At 39.7% G+C, this 23,164-nt stretch overlaps 1 protein-coding gene across 1 annotated transcript in view; it reads left to right on the top strand.

The window, feature by feature from the left end:
* The window catches only part of GPR149 (G protein-coupled receptor 149), a 79,677-nt gene that overhangs the window by 26,134 nt on the left and 30,379 nt on the right, over nucleotides 1-23,164 (top strand). Inside the window, exon 3 of the mRNA XM_075202023.1 lies at nucleotides 3,879-4,339. Within this exon, the coding sequence (XP_075058124.1) occupies nucleotides 3,879-4,339 (461 nt within the window). The remainder of the gene's footprint in view (nucleotides 1-3,878; nucleotides 4,340-23,164) is intronic.

Genomic DNA, 23,164 nt, shown 5'->3' with positions numbered 1-23,164 from the left:
GCAGCCAATAAAATAATTTACTAACAGTTATTTAAGTAGCCCTTGTTTTCTAATAAAGATTTATTTATATTTTTAAAGGTTTTTTGCTCCACGGGAGGTTTCTGTCCTCCCTGAGCTCGCCTTAGGACACCTGGTTTACGGTTTGACCGCCCCAGCCAAATTCTCCACTTGCCACTATCCTCGAAGCGGGGAGAATGTTAAATCATTCACATCAGTCCCTGCCCCAGTGGAGCTTACACCACACATACACAAGAATTAATTTGGTCAGAATCCAATTAACCTACCAGTATGTGTTTGGGGTGTGGGTGGAAACGGGAGCACCTTGGGGAACAGGGAGAACATGTGAACTCCACGCAGATATGGCCCTGGTCAGAGTTGGACCCATGACCCCAATGCTGTGAGGCAGCAGTGCTAACCACTATGTACCTGCTGCAAGGTAACACTCATAATGTTTGCCTGAACACGGGTTATATTGGGGTCAATTGCAATTTAGGGGATACTCTTACTTTTTTAGAGGTTTATTATAGGGAGAAAAGTCCTAGTTTTCACCAAATTTAAGGCTTTTCCCAATTTAACAAAGCCTCCAAGACGGTGAAGACTATTGCCAGTTCGCTGAGGGCCTCCAGTGAAGCGTCCCATTGAAAGCATGGGGATGCCTGATTAACAAGTACTGCTGTTGTATTTCTATTTTTACATTTATATTCTTACATTACTTGTTTTCTTATGACTCTGGAACTGGAAGTCAAAGTTCGGGCTTCCAGTTCCAGCGCACAAGTGAAGATTGACCCCAGGGGGTTAGCTGAAGTGGTCAGAGCTAGTACTGCCCAAAGCTGAGTATCACTCTGCTGCAAAAAGAGTATCGCTATGCTGCCACTTACTATGAAACATGCATGTGTATGTATGCGTGTGTGTGTATATATATATATATATATATATATATATATATATACACACACATATATATATATATATATATATATATATACAGATATATATATATATATATATATATATATATATATATAGATAGATAGATAGATAGATAGATAGATAGATAGATAGATAGATAGATAGATAGAAAATGTACAGATTATTAGAATGGAAAGTTAAGTTGAAAGCTGAACAATAACTAAAAGTACCTGTGGGGAACAGAAGTCTATATGCACTCTTCAATTAATATATAATTATTTTAGTAGTAGTATGATATGTTAGTAGGATAAATATAGTGCAGTACATTTTGTAGTATAAGGCATTAAATTAAGATGTTTATGTATAAACACTGAAAAGAAGAACTTTGGCTTTTGGGACATTATTCATCAAGGATTGTTTTTTGTTTTGTTTTTCAAATGGCATATTTTCTGTGATTTTTTTCCATGTATTTAAAGGTTTTACATTTAATCACATTGCCGTTTTACATCCCAACTACACCGACTCCTGGTTCAAGTCTGTGACATTGAGTACAGAGAACCCCAAAAACCAAGTCCAAAATAATTTGGCTTATTTTTACATTTGATACAATTTTTAATTACATACAATCCCACTATAGCAAAACATAAGACCAGACAAATTAAAACCACTATGTACACTAATATATATATATATATATATATATATATATATATATATATATGAAGTTCATTTGCTTGTTGGTCAATATCTTCCACAGCTAGGTAAAGCTGCCAACTCTTACATAGTTATTTAGCTTCTAAAAAGTAACCTATTAGACCACATAGTGACAATGCGATAATGTGACTGAGCGACAAATATTGAAAACATTAATTTTTGGTTGTAAACAATGGTTTGACTGCTGGAAGGAAACTTCGCCACAACACGACATAGCGACAATGCAACAAAGCAAAAAATCTTATTTTCTAAATAACATTTTTGGTCTATTTACCACTTAATATGCTGATATATAAAAACTGCTACACATTACAAATCGGACCCGTGCAACGCCGGTTTACCCTGCTGGTAGTCTATAAAATAAAAGTTATATGTATTAATACCTGCATTGATGTAGCAATATCTAAATCCTCCTACTGTCAGTCCTCCAAACACTACAGTTAATGTGACATGTCCTCCTGTTAGTATGTCTTAAAAAATGAAAGCTGTAACTTAAATTAATTAAATGTCTGCAATAACATCTAACATCCCAAATTGTATTGGTCAAATATATTATTGTAACTGCCAACATTTCAGATGTTTGTATTTTTCGCTTAAAAAAAAATCATTCCTTCAAATGTCTCTCAACTCTTAAGTAGAACCAAAGAAAGGTCAAATCCATTCATTGTAAATTGATTACCTTAGTTTGTAAGTCTTGGAGAAGTACTGTAAATGAGGACAACTATAGATTATTTGTAAGGAATATATTATGAATCATTTAAACTAAAGTAGATATGGTTCAAAAGCAGTGAAAAGCTGTGAACGATATACATATTTGCACTATGTTGTTCCAACTTGTTTTCCCTCTATTTCTAATTTCATAGCTGAATTCACTTCCAATTCAGCAAAAAGTTCAGCTGTAAATTGTGATGAATTATACTATTTTAGCTTTTGAGCCAAGAGATTAAAAGCAATTTGCATTCATATGGTGTGGAAGGGTTTCATGACTTCCTTTTGATTCAGCAGGAAAACATCACTGTTTTTAATGACAGAAAGAGAGTTCTACATCAGGGACACTACTTAAAGAGGAGACTTGTCCATCTGTCACATAGATTGCCAGATCGCTTAAAGGAAAAGTCCACCTTTGGGGTTAAATGGGCAAAATATTTTGCAAATATAACCTCTATCCTATATCTAACCGTATGTTATATACACTTGTACTTTCTTCTGTAAATTCTCAAAATGTAGGGGTCAGGCAGTCGTATTGATCATCCTTCTCCAATTAGCATATTATATAGCCCAGTAACCAGCCTGTTATTTAGTTCCAATGACTAGTATTACGCAAGCTCAATGATAAACATATTATATAACCCAATGACCAGCATAATAATGACCCTCAATAGCTAACATATAATTCAGTCCCAATGGCTAACATTGCAGCTAGTTCCAATGACCAACATACACCCCATTGATAAAGATCTGTCGATCAAAAATGTCTTCCTTAACAACTGATTTGTTTAGTGCTGCCCATCATTTAGAAAGACTGCATATAATGCTGGTGCTTCCTATGTGTCTGTACAATCTGTGAGATGAGTCATCTGATGTGATTGTGGGGTAGATTTATCAACCCTCTAATAGATTGTACTAGATACATGATAGCTAGAATCTGATTGGTTGCTATGGGCAACACCTCCTACATTTCGTTTCTCGAACGTTGATAAATCTACCCCAATGTATGTAAGGGTGGTGTCATGCAACATTTACTTTAGAAGAGTGCAGCTTTGGAAGAAATGAAGCACTATCATGGTGATACATAAAAGCAAAGTGCAAATGTTCTTCCCATGTTGCATGAGACTGATTCAGAAAAGACCATTTCTCCTTCACTTCATCAACATGGGCACTAAATATATAACTAAATAGACAGAAAAATATTATAAAGCATGAACTCTAGCATACTAGTTCTTACTGTGTCTTTATCATATATAGATAACATCTTACTGCAAGGTTTGATTCTATCTTATAGGTTAATTCTTTGAATGCAGTGTTACATTATTTTGATATCCAGGAAGGGGTTTTTTTTTGCTTAGGAGAGTAGGGTCAAGGAAAGATAATTGAGTTGGTGTCTACATAAAAGACCCCAGATGGGGTATTTATATATTTTAAACTTCAATATAATCATCCAGTATTTTGATTTCCACATGACATGTGAATGTTCTATAGCGTGTAAGCAGAGCCCTGTGACATCTTTTAGTAATGTTTTCTCTCTTGTTTTTTAGTTAAGAAAGGAGGATTGGATTTCAATTTGTCCTTCAATAAAGGCTATGGGATTTATAAGATATCTCAGGAAAACAATGCTACTGGAGAAAATTCTATTTCCTACCATAATTTGATTAATTATGAATGTGAAAACACAAATGAACATTGTTGTGACAGAATCCTCAATTCAGCTGTACTCGATTTCAGCACTATAAGTCTGCAGGACAGCTCCATGCTTACAGATGTCGGCAAGATCAGAACTCTCCACACAGAGATACAGCCTGACCCAGGGAAAGACAAGGCCATTGGGCGTCTCCTTTCTGAGAAAATCGGAGTGTTTAAAAGAGAGGATATTAGAAACTTTGATAATTCTGGGTTTTATGAAGGCCAGGACAGAAGACTCTCTCATGAAGAAAATCGCAAGCCGGAACTCACAGACTGGGAGTGGTGCAGGAGCAAATCTGAACGGACACCTCGACAGGTAACAATGCCATTACAGTGCATGCAGAAAATATATATGAAACCTTGAGGTTAAATATATGGTAGTGCATAACTATAAATTATATACAGCTGAAGTTATTTGTCGTATTCACTCATAAGTAACATCTAGCTCTAAATAATCAAAGCACATTAAAAGTTTCGATTGGCACAGCTATATGTAGTCCTATTCCACTATTATAATAAGTAATCACCCACAGACCTGCAACTTGTAGTGCTCGCTGCTGTTTGTATGCTCCCTCCGGCAGCTCTGTTGTATGTTTGCAGCCGGGCCGTGTTCTATAGCCGTGACCACTCTCCTAGCTGCAGCCACAATGAAAGGTAACAAAGAAAACTCCAAATTATTTCCATGTTCTGCAATGACTCTAAATATTACACAAACCTTCATAGTAAATATACAATAGTGTAGACATATAATACATGTACAAATATAATATGTTAACTTTTGTGTTACCTGTGTGAACTGAACTAGTATACTATTCTCACTGTGCTTTAACAGTAAAAAAGAAAATCTGTTATTGATGCAGAAATATAACTCACTGTAGTACTCTTATAAAATATAATGTAACTGTAATTTTACATACTTTCAATATATTCATATCTACATAGCATTACTGTATCAGCCAATTAAATCAAGACACATATGAATGACAGAGACTACTTGACTATAATTAGTTCAGATGCAGTATTGCAGTGCAGAGTACAGCATGGTCAATTTAGAAGACGTTTCACACCAAAATCTTTCTGCATCAGTTATACAGGGGCCTGACATCACTTCTCTGCACTTTTGAAGTACCCTGCTTTTCCACTATCTAACTCTGTGGTCTTTTACTAGCTTCAACTTTTCTCCTCATATCATATAACACTGAACTTATCGCATGCCACTCTGTCCTCACTTACACAATCATGAGTCAGGTAGCTACCTCCTGCAAGATCAACACACTCATTTCATGATATATGATGTGCTGCTGTGACTATTCCATTGATTTGATTTGCTTCTGGTTGTTCTATTTCTACCTACCTCAAAACTGTGGACATCCCTGATGATTAGGAGATGGAGATGAAATACAATTAATCAATGTAATAAAATGTCACTTAATATGACTATAAGGTCTCATTTAACTTATTGTCACAGATAAAATACATAACATTTTTATGAAAGTTCTTGTCAAACATATTTTCCATATTTTCCATGTAGTTTTCAAGTATTATGTTTTATATAATCTATTGTACGTGTTCTAACATGTAGAACATATTAACACATGATAAATATGATGTGCAACATCCAAAAATGCTTAACACAGCGCTAAAACTTTAGAATGCCATGGTGCGAATGGTACAATTAAATCTTATTTGTCACAATTTTAATGTTATTTTTGAGTTATTATTCATAGTTGCCAACTCTCCCGAAATGGAGAGGCTCCAGAATTTTTTTGAGTTCTCCCGGACTCCCGGGAGAGCAGGGCAACCTCCAGCAGCCTGCCCTCTTTCGTTGGTAAAGTGGGTGGGGGCAGGGCTAAACGCCCCCATAACGGAGCACCCTCCCGGATATCATGACCCCAAAGTTGGCAAGTATGTTTTTAATGCATAAATAGGTGCGAATATTTAGCTCACTACTATGTCATGAATTTTTTATTCCATCACTCTCACACATTGGTCATAGCATAGTACTTTCTACAAATGGGAGGTGGATCAACCTAGTCAAGTCAAATCTACATCAATGCCAAAAATACCAGGTTGTATGTATAAATTCATTAATATATAGGAGGGTGAAATATCTAAGGATGAAACGCGTTGGACCACCACTACACACCCCGCTTAAGACTCCTTGAACACTCACCTCTGCCCCTGGAAACACCACTCGCATAACTCCCCAGAATCGAAGTTTGAAGCAGAGAGACAAGAATCAACCCAGCCCGCAGTGGAACACACAATGCGCTCAACCAACACCGGAAGTCCGGCGCAAGCGCTTTGAGGTAAACCAGCAGTACCTGCTCGGCCCCAGTCACGCTACCGCTCGGTACATGCTACAATCATTTCTGACTGCAGCGCCTAACCACAGGACAGAGAGACCGGCTGGCGACCACCAAACTGCTCTTGTAAGAGCTTTCCAAGCAAAAGTAATTCCCTACCCGCATCTCACAGCATAACCCACCGGAGCAGAACACATAGTCTCTATCACCTCGCATAACAAACCTGCCAAACATATTATTTAGCATCAGCATATCACAGCACATACTAACACATATATAAGAGGCAATCACAACATTTACTGCCTCTTTTATTAGCTCTTACTAACCAAGAGCTAAAAACACCCCCACAGACCTATAGACACACCCCATACAGAGGTACCAATCCACCACAATATACATTGCATTAGGGCTGTAAACAGGGCAAAGAGCTATAGACCCACACCAGCAAAACAAGCTATAACCTACCAGGAGTATATTGTTGGTACCGCATCTACACTGTGTTCTCCACACACCACCCCTGCCCCCCCCCCCCTCTCTCTCTCTTTTCTCTCCCCAGGTTGCGCCACGGCACAAACAAGAAGTTTATTTTTTGAATGACTGTGTTAATTTTTTTGTGCTGTAAATATGCTTATGCTACTGCTTAGTCTAAACCTGTGAATGTTCTAATACTTTGATTGGCTACTGGCTGGACTAGCCCTCATATTGTAATATTCTGTTTAACTACATGTTACTTTAACCCCAGTGATTGGCTGCAAGTTGAATACTGCCCACTTCAACTATAAAAATAGGCAGCGCTAAGAAAAAAAAAGCATGTAGTAGGTATTCAGATGTAATTAATTGTTATAAGAACGCTGCATGGCAACGAGGTAGTGTACATTTTGTAACATTTCCTGAGATTATACAATGAAAATAATTTTGTTAAATATTAGCCATATGCTAAATAGAATTTGATAATGACAAAATCTTAAGCTCATTATTTCATATTAATCTATTAATGTTTTATATATGTCAACAATTTCATAGACTCAACCCAATGTTTTTTCTTTGTGGACTAGAATCTATTTTTTGACAAGGAATAACTGACAGCTCTTAGGGCAGCAGGGATTGGAAATCAATTTGTGTCAGACAGATAAAAATAATAGCTGTTGGCTCTAAGTCTATTTATATGAATATATACATATAATATATATATATATATATATATATATATATATATATATATATACATATACATATATGGTGAAGCGTTATGGTCATAAAGATGCTACAATTCTTACTGGGAAGGTCAGACAGAATCAGTCATGATAGATGAGCAACTTCTTGAGTATAATACATACATAGTTATCTGTCATCACCTGTCTACCACATAGTGTTCTGTTTTGTTTCATACAGAGTATTGATTTTCTGGATAGAACTGCAGTGAAGTAGGTAACTATATATGGATTCATTGTAATGTGTTTACAGACAGTGACATTTTGGTTCCTGTGAAGACTCTGTCACAGGCAGAAAAATCCTTACCCAAATTTGCATGTTAAATAAAAAGTCAGTTTGAGGTGGAGGTCACTAAGTTACATAGTAATATGGAATGCTAGGTACCTGCGGTAAAACTTTCTTTCTGATGGGTAATGCTATACCTGTAAAGGTCAGCGAGGCAATGCTTACTCCTACTGCAACTTATCTTCTACACACACAACACGCATTCTTGATGCCTCTCCAGACCATTACAGTTATTACTAACCTGTTCTTCAGGGTGTCAGTGGTATATTTATCCATATGTCATTCCTGTTAATTGCAGTTTTTCAGGTGGATTTGGAAGAACTGAAACATGGCTGGATATAGCATTATAGAAGCTCTGTTTTTCTTCAAAGACTGAAGTTTTGACCCTGTACAATCTGGGCCATGCAACTATAGCTAATGTCTTAAGCATACATTGCAAAGAACGTCTGCCAGTGTAAGGATATTTGTTACCTATCCAGTGTTGGAAGAGTATTATTTGGGTCTATTGCTGATTTAAGAACTATAGTTCTTGCTTGGACTTAATTCTGGATTCTCAGTTAGTGAAACTTCGATGCCCAATAGTGTGCTCCTAAGCATGCCCATCAGCTTTGACCAAAGATGCTTATTGCTTACTGGGCTATGCCATCGTCACTCCCCTTTTATGTGCTTTTTGGGGAGGCATCCTACATAGATCTAGTCCTACATAGCCCATTGAGTAAGGTAAATGGTTTCTGCTCAGGCCTGGGAATTTACAGATCACCAGGTTTATTAGTGGGTAAATATGTATCATGTAAAAGTAACATAGATTCTTCTCTTCTCCCCATAACACTTACTCCAGGATTGATATGATCCTGCTCAGCCACGACCTCACTCTTAAACTTAGCTCTTCCCAGATCTTTCCTGTCACCTGGTCGACCATGCCCCCGTTTCCGCTGTACTTACCGCCCTCGTCCACCGCCCTCCCAAAGCAACCTGGAGAATTAACGAGTCACTCCTACATGATAAAGAAACTATTACTCACCTTTAATCTCTTCTCTCTGAATATTTTGAGACGAACGACACCCCGGATATGTCTCCTATGACTCTTTGGGATGCTCATAAGGCGGTAATACAGGGTCATCTTATTGCTCTGACATCTCAGACTAAGCGACTTTGCCTGGCTAAAACTATCCAACTGACGGACTCGTTGAGAGCTCTAGAGCACCGTCACAAATTGAACCCTGATCCCCTAGTTCTCCAAGAAATTGCTTCTGTGCGGGGTGAATTAAATCTCTTATTATCCCACCAGGTTGCTAATAAACTGAAGTGGCTCAATCAGTGCTTTTATGAAAAGGGCGATAAGGCCGATAGATTACTGGCCACCAAACTCAGAGCTAAGATAGCGGCCTGAAATCTCCTGGCTATCAGGGACTCTGATGGAGTTTTACATTATGACCCTCAGCGGATACGTGCCGCCTTCCAATCGTACTACACCAAACTTTACAACCTTCCCCAGCCCTCTGATCCCTTGATCTCCCAGCAACACTCGCAGTTGATTGAGTCTTTTCTTTCTTCTGCTAAGCTTCCAAAATTTTCTCCACAGGCTAGTACTCTACTGGGGGGATGAGATTACTAGTGAGGAGATTGAACAGAATATAAAGTCCCAGAAATATGGAAAGGCTCCGGGGCCTGATGGCTTCACGGCTGTCTACTATAAGAGGTTTGCTGGGCTTCTGGTCCCTCGTTTGCACACCCTCTTCAACTCAATCCTGACTGGAGGTTCTTGGTCCAGGGATTCTTTGGAGGCTCGGATCTCTGTCATTCATAAAGAGGGTAAAGATTTTCATGACTGCGCTAGTTATCGCCCTATCTCCCTACTCAATACAAATGTTAAATTATATGCTAAAATTTTGGCTAATAGATTAAATTCGGTCCTCCCCTCCCTTGTACATTACGATCAGGTTGGCTTCATACCGGGCCGTCAGGCCAGAGACAATTCCAGGAGAGTCGTTGATCTGATTCATATCATTAATACCAGGAAGGCTCCAGCTATTATTCTCTCCCTCGACGCTGAAAAGGCTTTTGACAGGATCTCTTGGAGCTTTATGTCCCGAGCCTTGTCGGCATTTTGCATCTCGGGTAGCCTCCTCACTGGTATTCAAGCCTTGTATTCTCGACCCTCTGGAAGAGTCATGATCAACGGCTCTCCCTCGGACCTTATTACCATATCCAACGGTACCCGCCAAGGTTGTCCTCTGTCCCCTCTCATCTTTGCCCTTGTTATAGAACCTCTTGCTGCCTCCATCCGGGCCTGTCCAGATATACGGGGTGTGCAAACGGGGGATCTAGAAAGTAAGCTCTCTCTCTTTGCGGATGATGTCCTCTTGACATTCCAGCAGCCAGGGGAGTCGCTTCCCGGACTCTTCAACATTTTACACCATTATGGGCACCTTTCATGTTACAAAATTAATATTGCAAAATCAGAAGCCCTCCTCCTTAATATCCCCTCCCTGGAGGGACTGGCACTCACCTCCCATTTTAACTTTCGGTGGCAAAGAAAGAAAATTAAATACTTAGGTATTTTTGTTACCGACTCCTACGACTCTCTGTATCGGGAGAATTACCCGGGCCTCTTTGCTAAAATCAAGTCAGAACTTTTCTCCTGGCGCTCATTGATCATCTCGTGGCTGGGCAGGATCATTTCTGTCAAGATGAACCTCCTTCCTAAGCTTCTTTATTTCTTTCAGACCCTTCCTGTTAGAGTCCCCCTTTCGGATCTTTCATCTCTCCAAAAATGTCTCTCTGGATTTGTCTGGAACGGTCGGTCTCCCAGGATTAAGCTGGCACTCTTAAAGAGACCCATCAGATGTGGTGGTAGGGGTTTCCCGGATTTGAAAACTTACTATTGGGCGGCTCATCTGAGCCAGATTGTAGCCTCCTTTGCCCCCCCGCGACATTGTCGTGGGTCGACATTGAATCCGCCTATCTTAAATTTCCAGTTCTTTCTTGTATTTGGGGTCTCTCAAAACAAGCTAGATCTCCCCTTACATGCCGATGCCCCACCTTATTATTTTCAGCTATGATCTGGGATACCTGCCGGCCCCATTTCAAAATCCCGGTGTCCTCATTTCCTGTCCTACCTCTTTGGGGTAACCCTGCCTTTCCTCCTGGGCTCTCCTCTGCCTTCTATAGTCCCTGGGTCTCTGCAGGTGTTCGATTTGCAGGGGATCTAATATTTCATGGTGCCTTTATCTCCTGGGATGATCTGCACTCTAAATTTCCAAGTCTCCATCCTAAATTCTATGAGTATTTCCAGTTACGGCACTTTGTGGGCTCTCTCCTCGGGGGTACACCTTCCCCCTCTCTTGATTCCCCCTTTGAAACTTTATGTCTCTCCTCACCTTTAGGTAAGGGCACGATTTCCTATATCTACTGCCTTATTCTTGATGTACTTTTACTTCCGGGAGGTAGGCATGAGAGGGAGTGGGAGAGGGACCTGCCCCCCCCCCCGGAGGAGGATTACTGGGAAACCATAAGGGAACAGGTTGTCACCAGTTCTATTTCCACTTTAGTTAAGGAGAACGCATATAAAGTATACTATAGATGGTACAACACCCCTGACAAACTTACTAAAATGTTCCCCTCTAGTTCTCTATTATGCTGGCGGGGTTGTGGCCAGATGGGTTCTTTCTTACATATCTGGTGGTCCTGCCCTAAAATATCCTCCTTTTGGAACCGAGTTAGGGCCCTCCTCTCCTCCCTCCTTCCGTGCCCCGTCCGGAAAGACCCATGGTCTTTTCTTCTCTGTTACCCTCTGATTGATGATGATAGACAGTCTGCGAAATTGGCTTCCCATGTCCTTGCAGCTGCGTGATGCCTAGTGGCTAAGCCATGGAAACAAGTTGAACCCCCCACTAGGACGGCCTTACGATCCTATATTTGGTTCATTGCACAGATGGAACAGATTACATACCACCTTCACGATAAGGACGATAAATCTCACCAGATTTGGGCTCCTTGGCTTTACTTGTAACCCCTTAGCTCCTGCACCAACTCCTTCCTGTTAAGTGATGTACATAGGGGGCCTGACTCCTGAAGCTGTTACCCCTGTCCCGAATACCTGGGTGATACTCTCTTCTGAACTTTTTTTTTTAAATAAAAGAAGAGAAAGGGAAGAATGTTCTCTTTTTATTTTTATTCTATTTTTTATTTTTTTTGGGTGACGACCAGGGCCCCCCCCCCCACTCCCTCACCCCCACTATACTATTATAAAATGTTATTGATGTTTGAATATCCTGAGTAACAATGGTATACTTACATGTTTCCTCAATGGCATTCTGTTGATGTCTTGCATATCCATTACTTAATTTTCTGTTACATTGTTATTTACTCATGTTTTGCTTTGTTTTCTGTTTTGTTTTGTTTTTTCTACTTCTGCAATTTACTGATTTGCTGATTCGTATCTGTATATCATTGCAATTTCTCAAAATAAATAGTTAAAAAAAAAAAAGTAACATAGATATACATGTAAAATACCAGGGTGGAAAAGTATCAAGATGCGGTTTTTGAAAACCACCAGTTTTCTGCTATTTTTATGAAAGAGCAAACTGCTGGAAAATCACCATTTTCAAAAGTACTACATTACAAATAGCCATCCTGACTAACAGCCATGATAAGAATACAAAGCGTGAGATTTATAAAGTATTGTTTTATAAACCGCCGGGAAACTGCCAGAAAAATAGGTTTTGATAGGAGAGATTTCTCAGACAGCATGCTCTTAGAGCTAGTAGGGTGGCTTGGTGGTTAGCACTTCTGCCTGACAGCACTGGGGTCATGAGTTTGATTCCCAACCATGGCCTTATCTGTGTGGAGTTTGTATGTTATCCCCATGTTTGCGTGGGTTTCCTCCAGGTGCTCTGATTTCCTCCCACACTCCAAAAACATACTGGTTTATAGCTGCTATAAAATTGACGGTAGTCTCTCTCTCTGTATGTGTAAGTTATGGAATTTAGACTGTAAGCTCCAATGGGGCAGGGACTGATGTGAGTGGGTTCTCTGTACAGCGCTGTAGAATTAGAGGTGCTATATAAATAGCTGATGATGATGATACCCTGCCAGTCATAACATAAAAGAAGGCATCATAAACTTATGAATTATTAGGCAAGCTTTATTTATTGATTAAGGGAGCAACATTAATTTATAATGAACTAATGGAGACCAAAAAAATTTATAATAACATTATTGTGGAAAAATTAATTTGTAATGAAATGAAGGTAACAATGTTACTTTGTAATGAAATTAAAGGTGAATGCTTAGAAGAAGAGTATTGGTCAACAGGTTTGAGGACCAGGATATAAGAAACATAGGGCCTGGTTCATCATGGTACTTATCTGCTGATTTTGAGCGTAGCGCACACAAAATCACTAGAACTGGGACATACGCCACTAAATGCAGCCCTGTCCGCTCTGTCTTCGAATGTAAAGGACACGTACTACAGCCTACGATTTTGGTGAGTGAACGGGGCAGGGAAGGTATGTTTGGCTGTAGTCAATTTACAGTTAGGCGTCAGTAGACATTAAGATCATCTTAAGAAATATATTTAATGGGAAAAAATAAATAACCCCCTTTTTAAAAAAAATAAAATAAAATGTTTCTTGCTTTATCAGTAATGCCTGTATTATCAATTTCTGTGCTTTCTTTTGTGAATTTATAATCCACATAGGCTTTGGATGTATCGTGTACAGTCTTGTGGAGTAGTGCACAGCAGACCTGCCCCCGAATTCATAAGCGCACGGCTTGACATCCATGCCTTGATGAATGTGGGAGTACGCAGAGCTGATTTACGTGCGCTCACTATACATGTCTTGATGAATCTGTCATAGAGGAAAATTCAGTTCTCCCCGAATTACGGCAGTATTAAACCTATTACCGTTATTACGGTAAATTTAACCTGCCTTTCTGCTCGCAGCTCCTAGAGCTGCAAGCAAAAAGCCAGCATTGTCTCTACCATAATAATTGTATTTAATAACGGTAATAGTGCGCAGGGAACGCGTCCAATTGAATTCCCCCCTTATAGTCTAAAAAAACCACAAATGGGTTTTATGATTTAACGATTTGTATATACCGGAAATAAATCTTCTTTAAAATATGAAAACATGTTGGGGTAGTTGGTTAAGCTCCCCTTATGCTTTACCCTCCATTTCAAGATCTTATGACATGTATTAAACCCGCGGGCATCCATTATAATGCATTTTATGCACATTATTTTCTTTATAATCTTTTCTTTATATTATATGCATTTTGTATTCTATAGTCTTTGTATCCTATTATTCTGTAAGAAATATGAATAAAGAGGTTGTCATATTACCTTACAATACCAGCTTTATAATCGATATTATATTATGTACAACAATGTTATGTGATGTTTGTTTTGATTTTCTGTTTTTGTTGGAAAAAAAAAGTCAGGTTCAGATTTACAGATTGAGCTAGAGATGCTCACTGACCCTCGTGTTTTGGTTTTGGTTTTGGATCTGGATTACCGTTGTGTTTTGGTTTTGGTTCTGCCAAACCGCCATTGCGTGTTTTGGTTTTGGTTGTGGTTTTGTTTGGTTTTGTTTTGCTATTTTGTTTAAAAATCAATGTTTTTGGGCATAAAATAACCGAATGTAGTGCTCCACCTGTTTCTTGGATAAGTAAGGTAATTCTAAAGCTAATAAATTAGGAAGAAAACAGTTTAATCCCTGGTAGGCCGTCCCTAATTCTGCACACAAACCTGATTGTCTTCCTCTTCATCTTAGCCTATTGGCAATGCAGCCATCGTCTTTGGGTGTATATTACACCCTACACTTATAGTTAAATATATAAAGAAATGGACAAAGGCAGTTTGGTTTCTGTTTCTCTAGGCCCCTCTCCACTTGTAGAAAATACTAGAAAATTAATCCGTTATAGACTGTACAATATAAATTGAAATGGACAAAAGCAGTTTGGTTTCAGTCTCTAAAGACCCCCCCCCCCCCCCGCCCTCCACTTGTAGTTGAATAGAAAAAAAGCAGCCTGCATAGACTGAACAATATACAAAATAAAATGACCAAGGTAGTTTGGTGGCTGTCTATGCCCCCCGCCCTCCACTTGTAGTTGAATAGAAAAAAAGCAGCCTGTATAGACTGTAGAATTAGAATATAAAAAGAAATGGAGAAATGCATCAGACCCCCTCTCCACTAGGAGTAAAATAGAAAACTATTCAGCCGTTATAGACTCTAGAATATAAATAGAAATTGAGAAAGGCAATTTGGTATCTGTCTGCATCATAATCATCAACATCATCATTAGTGCCCTCGTCGCCTACACAAATCTCCTCCTCATCCTCTTCTAATTCCAAAGTGGCATCCTCAATTGGTGTATCACCAGCTACACTCGGGCTGTTAAGGCACACATAAGCAGTACTGCCGAAAGGACCCTTCTTTATGGGTACACTGTCACTAACAGAATGCTCACGATTAGACATACCACTGGTGGATGGACTCTCCACAGGGATTGGTGTCATTTCTGATTCAGAGCATACATTATCCTCTAATGCCTTACTGTTTTCTTGCAGCTTGGCTTTGACACGTAACAGTAATTGTGCACCACTTTTAGACTCCAAATTACTTGGTCTTTCTTGGTCACGAGTGACCGTACAAGAAGAAGACTTGGTAACATTTTTAGATCTGCCACTAATAGAGAAAGGTGAAGGTCTCATACTCTATTTGCCACTGCGTGTGTAGAATGGAATGTTGGCAATTATTTTTTTTATCGGCAGTTAACTTTTCCTCAGTTACACTTCTTTTTCGCTTCAACACGGTAAAAAAAAAATTGGTGTGTTTTTTTTGCCTGATTTCAAAAGACTGTGTAGTTTGACATCGCCTTTCCCAGATAACGTACTGGGAACACTACCATCCGGACTGGTGACAGAAGCTGGTTGCTGATTCTGCTCATATGTGGACTGGTTTGAATCCATTATAATGAGGCCAAAGCACTTGTAGTGTTACAAATTGTTTTAGATACTGCTGACAAATCTGACTTTTGACAGCCAGAAAAATTACAGTAAAACACTGGGGAATATGGAACACCCCAAAAGCACATGGAGTGCTAAAAATTGGTTTTTATACTGCTGACAAATAGGACTTTTGACAGCCAGAAAAATGAATGCAAAAGAATGGGGGATACCCCAAAAGCACTTGGAGTGCTAAATATAATTTTTTTTAGACTGCTGACAAATAGGACTTATGACAGCTAGAAAAATTAATGCAAAATAATGGGGAACACTCCAAAAGCACTTGGAGTGCCAGAAACTGAACAAAAACCCTCCTCTATCCTCCTCTTACTGCTGTAACAACTGGTATTAAGATTAGAATGGTATTGAATAGAAACAATAATGTGTCCAATTATTGCTCTGTCCCTGCGCTGATATAGCCAGTGTGACCTAACCCTGCTTTCTCCCTTTGTCAAATGGCGATTGATTACTGTGGAGGCTGGTATTTATGCTTTTCAAATCTCGCGAGAACCGAGCTCAGAAATACGAATACGTCACAATGACGTTTTGCCTCGATTTCGAATCCGAACGGGCGGGAGAGTACCGAGCCGAGCGGATAGGCTGAATTCGGATGAATTCGGATCTCGGGGAACAGAGTCCGCTCATCTCTAGATTGAGCAAAATGACTAAAGTTTGGGTCAGCTCCACCAGTGCATGAAAGACCCTAATAAACCACACTTCAGCAGGCATCTGATGAGTTCAGGAAGATGCTGCAGAGCTGGCCGGGAGCATCAACGAAGTATAGTTATTCAGGTGCTGGCAAGGGCAGATTGGACATTCAGCTGCTCTACTGACTGAGAGCAGCCGCATCTTGTGATGACCACTGAACAATGCAGGGAGCTCAGTGTCACATACAATCCAATCAGGAAAGGAGGAAGGCAGAGTGTAGTGTGCTCTTCCTCCATCCTCTGTGTGGGCATGTAAGGAGCATGTGATGGCATTTATGGAGCATGTGGTGAGATATGCTGGCATGTGGTGAGGTCTAATGGCATGTAAGGATTATGTGTGAATATCTGATGACATGTATGAGGAATGTGGGTAGCTCTAATGGCATGTGTGGAGATGGGCATTAAAGGGTAGGGTGGAAAGGTCTGATGACATGTAAGTGGCTTATGGTGAAATCTGGGTGCAGGTGGGGAGGTCTGATTTGCGTATGGAGAGGTATAATGGCATGTAGGGAGGTCTGATGCGGATTTCTGTGGCATGTGGGTAGATTTGATGGCAGGTGGGGAGATCCAATAGGCATATAAAGAGGTCAGAGGGACACGTTAAGAGGTATAAGAGATTGCGGATGCAGTAGTAGTGTGTGCTACTGTGAAGAGACTATAGATGGCCCTTTGAACCCTTCTCCGCTGGACACAGCAGCGAGGTAAGAGCTGTGCTGATTATATGATTATTCAGAAAACTTTTGGCAATGTTGTTTTCTTTTTTAGATAGCAGGATATTGCAAATTATGTTATATTTTCAATGTAAGTGTATATGGTATGTATGTGCAAGTTTATACTGGATATATGTATATGCACACACATAAAAGGTAATGTTGGCTCTTTGCAGTACATATAGATAGTTTTTGGCTCTTGGTTTCAGACTGGTTGGCCACCCCTGTTGTAAAGCATCGAGATAAGGCACTTGGAGGTGTGGTTGTGGAGGCAGAGTTTCTCTATCTCTAAGTCAGAGAACAGAGTGAATACCCCCCGGCCAAGAGAGGTTGATCATGAAAAGTATGCACACTTTTTTGACCACATCCATATGTTCATGCGCAATGAAAAAGGTTCTATGTCCACCCAAACTCTGGCATCGGAAGGGGAATGCCACTGAATGGATTATGCTAGGTGGGCTGTGTAGTAGTATTTATGAAAGTCCGGTATGCCCAGGCCACCTGAACCCGTGGATCTCTGGAGGATATAAGCCTGTAACTGGTTCTACCGAACCAGATGAAGTACATTATCAGCTTTTGCAGAGAGGAGAGGACATTGGCGGACGATATTCATCTCTATCAAGGTGATTCGACCAATCCAGGAGATAATCAAGCCACTTCATGAGGTCAGATAATTTTTTTATTCAAATCAAGAGAAGGAGGGGATAATTAGTTTGAAGATTTTCCACTTTTTTTAGTAAGAACAATTCCTAGATACTTAATCTGATTGGAGTGCCTATTGAAGTTAATTTCTAAGAGCTGTTTTCTCTACAGAGGGATGAATAAATCTAAAATCTCAGTCTTGGTTGCATTTATCTTAAAATTTGACAAAGACAGAAAATGTTGAATTTCGTTGAACAAGCGAGATCAGGGGATTTGTAATGGTGAAGAGAATGTCATGAGCGTAGAGAGCTATATTTTGGTTTACACAGGCTATGTCTGTGTTAAATCTAATCTTGATAGCTAGGGGCTCAATAGTTAGGGCAAAGATAAGGGGGAATAGAGGGCATCACAGTCTGGTACCATTACTAATAGGAAAAAAAGAGCGGTGTACCCATTCACCAGGATCGAGGCTGAGCGATTGCAGAGCAGAGCCGAAATAACTGTAAAGAATTTATCTTCAGAGCCATAGAAGGCAAAAGCTCCCATCATAAAGGGGCATCCAATGCGGTCCAAGCCTTTCTCAGCACCCAAAGGCAGGAAAGGGGATGGCATCCTGTACTCATTTACATGGTGAACTAAATCAATGATCTGCCTGGTACTGTCCACGGCCTGACTACCAGAGTCAGGGATGGTAGAACCACATTAAGGCTGCTAGCGAATACTACAGGGGGATACACACTTAAACATTTAAAATATTTTTTAGGTCCATTTTTTAAATGTTGAGGAATGTCTGCCTTTCTATGAATGTATCTGTTATTCAGACAATAATCTTACATTTTGTATCCCTCTTTGGCTATTTCAAATGCTGTAAGAAAAATAAATGGTAAATAGGTAAAAGAAAATGTATTCTGTTTCTATCTAGGTACAAATAGGGTAACTTTCCATTTCCCTGCTTGTAAAATATTGTTTCAGGTGGAAAACTGCACTGCAATGTCCAAATCCCCAGTTCTCAAATGTGTTGTGTACAATGAAACAAAGTCAAATTACTGGACATCCCCAGAATCATAACAACACTTTCATTTCACAGCGAGATCTGAAGCTGGAGAGAAATTTGTAGTAATTCTCTATTTGTGCTAAGTGTCCTCTGAGCTACATAATGCTCTCTCGTATTTGGCACAACAAGTAGTCCGCTTGGACTAGAATGAGTCAATTCTTTTTTCATGCCAGCAAGCATATATATGTTATAATAACTGTCCCTTCTTAACATATTATTTTTTATGGTTTGAAAATCCATGCACTGGGTTTTCTGTGTAAAAAGACAGCAGTAAAAAATAATTTACTCATTTCTTGTAGGCTATTCTGAACTAAACTAGCCTAAAGACTCAACTTGAATGTAAAAAAAGTTTAAACAAAAAGGTTTGAACAACATATGTATTAACATTAACAAATCTTAACATTTTATGTTACTTTATTTTGCATTGTAATAAAATTGTAATTAAAAATAATAAAAATAAAATAAAATTTATAAAATGTACCGTATGGATATTTTAGGATTCCAGGAAATATCAAACAGAATCTGAACAGAATCTTTACCCAAAATTGCATGTTAAAGAAGAATTCCACCCCAAAATGAAAATTAAATGACCTGTGCCGGTCCTGCCTGTAGTTAATTTTTTTTTTTTCAGATTTTTTTTTTAAAGTACTTTTTAAAGCACCCGTGACTGGGGGGTGGGGGACATAGAGCAGGGACTGGGCACCCATCTTAAAGAGCAAAGAAGTTGGAGTTCCAGTATGTCCCACTAGCTAAGTGCAGTCGGCAGGGTGGTGCTATATGCTGCGCAAGATCGGCTGCAGTGTCTGAAGGAGGAAGCTTAGAGCACTTTACACTGTGCTACCACAGGCAAGTTAAAGTTTACATAGAGAAAGATGACTGTGTAATACTGAGCAGAAACCATCTGGAAATGGCATCCTTTTTTAAAATATGAGCAAACATTATTTAATGAATAGAATGAATTAACTGATGACCTCATTTTTAAGATGGTTATTCATCTTTTGCAATCAACTTAATGAATTAACTGATATATTGAAATATGCGCCTGCAGGACTACTTCTATTCCGCTGCAGAAAGGGTTGCACAATGCCATTTATAGGCAGTGCATGGCCTTATAAGTTGTGCACCCTTTATCCTCACCTCTACATCCTTTGTGTTTGTGTCTCTCTGTCTCCACATTCTGGGTGTTTGTCTTTTCCTTCGCCCTCTTTGTGTGTCTATCTCCCCACCTTCTACTACCATTTCACAGCATCTACTTTTCCCTGCGCACAACCATGTCCAATGTCACTTTTCACTCCTGCCGCCAAGACTTTTCCTGTGCTGCTACCTAATTATGGAATTCTCTACTACACCCAATCAGGATTTCCCACAGCCTTCAAATCTTTAGACGTTCTCTAAAACCCCATATCTTTTTTTAAAGCTTACCTTGTCCCCAATGATAATATTCATGCTAATACACCTTCACACCTACCCTACTCCCAGCTATAATATTCACACTAATACACCCTCCACTCTAAGCCACATTTGCTCTTCTTGTTTCAGCTGTGTCCTCTTCCACTTGAAATGTTAGTTAGTAACTCTCTCTCTTTCATGAATTATAATACTATGCACTTAATTTTAGCCTTGATCCAAGGACAGTGTGTGTCATCATACACTGTCAAGCAGCCTGCAGAGAAAGCCAGGAGCTTCAGATCTTGCGATATATCTTGAAATCTCACAAGACTAAGAGCTTCCCTGCTCACTTTGAAGGACTTTTCTACTCTGATGTCAGCAACATAGGTAAGTAAAGTGGGCTGGTGGTATCATAATATATCTGGGGAGGGTTATGTGTCTTGGGGAAGTCGTAATGTACTTTAGGGATGGCATGATAATGTGCCTGGGGGGCTGCCCTGATATTTCTGGGGGTTGGCCTGATGTTTCTGGGAGTCGGCCTGATGTTTCTGGGGGGTGGCGTGGTGTGATCTGGCAGGGAATGGCGTGATGCGTGATGTGGCAGAGGGCGGCCTGATGATTGATGTGGCAGGGGGTGGCGTAATGCATGATGTGTCTGAGGGGTGGCATGATATAGCTGGGAAAGGTGTGATAAATGTAGTATTTTATTATAATGTATGTATTATGTACTGTGTGATCTGTGTTATGTACGGTGTTCACTTATTGCTCGGTTTTCCACATTTACATTTTCCAACAGGTCCCAAGAATCCAGGATCCATGCAAGAATCCAGTACTAGGTTGTGAAAGCTGCAACAACAGGTAGGTGAGAGCAACACCATTTGAATACATAATTGGGAAATTCAATTGACCGTGATGTGTCTATAAAATGTTCAAGGGAAAATGAGCGGAGATTGGTATTGAAATTACTAGCAATGTGCGCTGCGCGATGTCCGTGTGCCACATCGCCGTCAATTAAATCTCCCCCGATATTTCATGTCTAAAGAAGCACAGCCACGCCCATGTTGACCATGCCCCCAACATTATGTGGCCACACCCCTTTGACACGCACCTCTCTTCCTCCTTGCCTATGGCAAAAAGTTGCTGCACCAGGGCCCCAAATTCCTTTTGACAGCCCTGCGGTAGATGTAGTGTTTTTCTCATAATTTATTTATTTAGAGGGGAAAGTGTTTCTCCCTCAATGGACAGTGTACATTCATTTAACATGCGTGTCTAAGGTTGGTTACACACTTCAAAAAATTTTGGTCGATTTGTTATCTATAACAGTTTTACCAAAGACTGAAGTTCCAAGCAACATGCCGATTCATGCGTACACACTATCCATGTTTTAAATGATTTTTGCATGATTTAACGTACGGGCTGTGATTTTTGTCTGTTGTAACATCGTCTGAAAAGATAGTGACTCCGTACACACTGTACAGATATATGACCTACCAGCAGCAATATGATAAACAAATTTAATTTCCGCGAAATGAAATACATCATCATCATGCATTCTATTGGACATCTTTGTGCATAGTGTACGTTCATTAACTCCGTTAGTAACTGCACAAATGCTGCGATTTACAATGGCCACAATACATGAACAGAAAGCTTGTGGTTTGCTGCTTCTCACTATGGCAAAAACACTGCAAACACAGATCCAGAGGGAAGAAAGAAGACAGAAGAAAGAATCGGACTTGTGGTTCCTGAGGAGACACTCTTTTTCACTTATGCCCCTGCTACAGGAGATATGGGAAAACAACCCAGATGACTTCAAGAATTTCTTGTGAATTACAGATCCCACATTCGTGGAGCTGCTCCAACTTGTCACCCCACTCATCCAGAAGGAGGGCACCTATTTAAGGAGACCCATATCAGCAGAGCAGAGACTGGTTGATACCCTACGATTTTTGACAGTGCACCACATGATACAGGTAGAGGCAACATCATAATTTAAATATAGAGGCGTTGCTATTGGAGGAACTATTACCAGTTTGTCGGGCAATTTGTCGTAAGTACATACACAACGTCATTCCATCGATGAATGAGATTTTTAGCCTGGTTTGAAAAGGAAGTGAAACGATATTATGTGCTTTGGAAGAATGCTCGTTCACCATTGGAGCGTTCACATTAATGCAATATTGGGCCAAGCACTCGATTATCAGGTGATTGGCCCAATAATTGGCTAAAAACACTGTACTGTGTACCCAGCCTAAGCAATAGTTCAGTCACACAAACTTTATAAAACTGTGTTAAACATATGAACATACACAAGACATACAAATGAAATAAAGAGTATCAGTATATATTATTTGGCTGAAAATAAATACTACAGACAAACTTTTTGTATTTTAAAGAGTTAATGGACATGTTGTGAGGACACCAGGGTTAGAATCTAAGTTAACTAGATACCTGGCCCTCTAGGTTCATGGAATTACACAGGTAAGGAGACAAGAAAGAGCTCATGATTGCTTTATTCACACAAGTTTTCACACAGAGTAAATGCAAAAACAGTGCACCACAAAGGAGAAATAATCCCCTCACCAAATATACAAGAATGTTAGCTAATAACCAGTGGCAATTAACCCTTAAACACCCAAACAGCACATAGGAGAGGTCTCATCACACAGGAAGTTTCACAGTGACCCAGTCAGGCCACAAATGAGTCCCAAATTTATTCCACAGGATGTCCAGTTGGCTGGTCTCAAGTAGTTGTTGTCCAATCTTGATGATCCTGGCCGCTTGGCCAACTCTCCACTATCTTAGTGGGACCCAAAGTACCAGTC

The sequence above is a fragment of the Mixophyes fleayi genome, chromosome 3, assembly GCF_038048845.1.
Source record: "Mixophyes fleayi isolate aMixFle1 chromosome 3, aMixFle1.hap1, whole genome shotgun sequence".
NCBI lineage: Eukaryota > Metazoa > Chordata > Amphibia > Anura > Limnodynastidae > Mixophyes > Mixophyes fleayi.
Note: the sequence above shows the minus strand (reverse complement) of the source record. Positions and strands in the feature narration are given on the sequence as shown.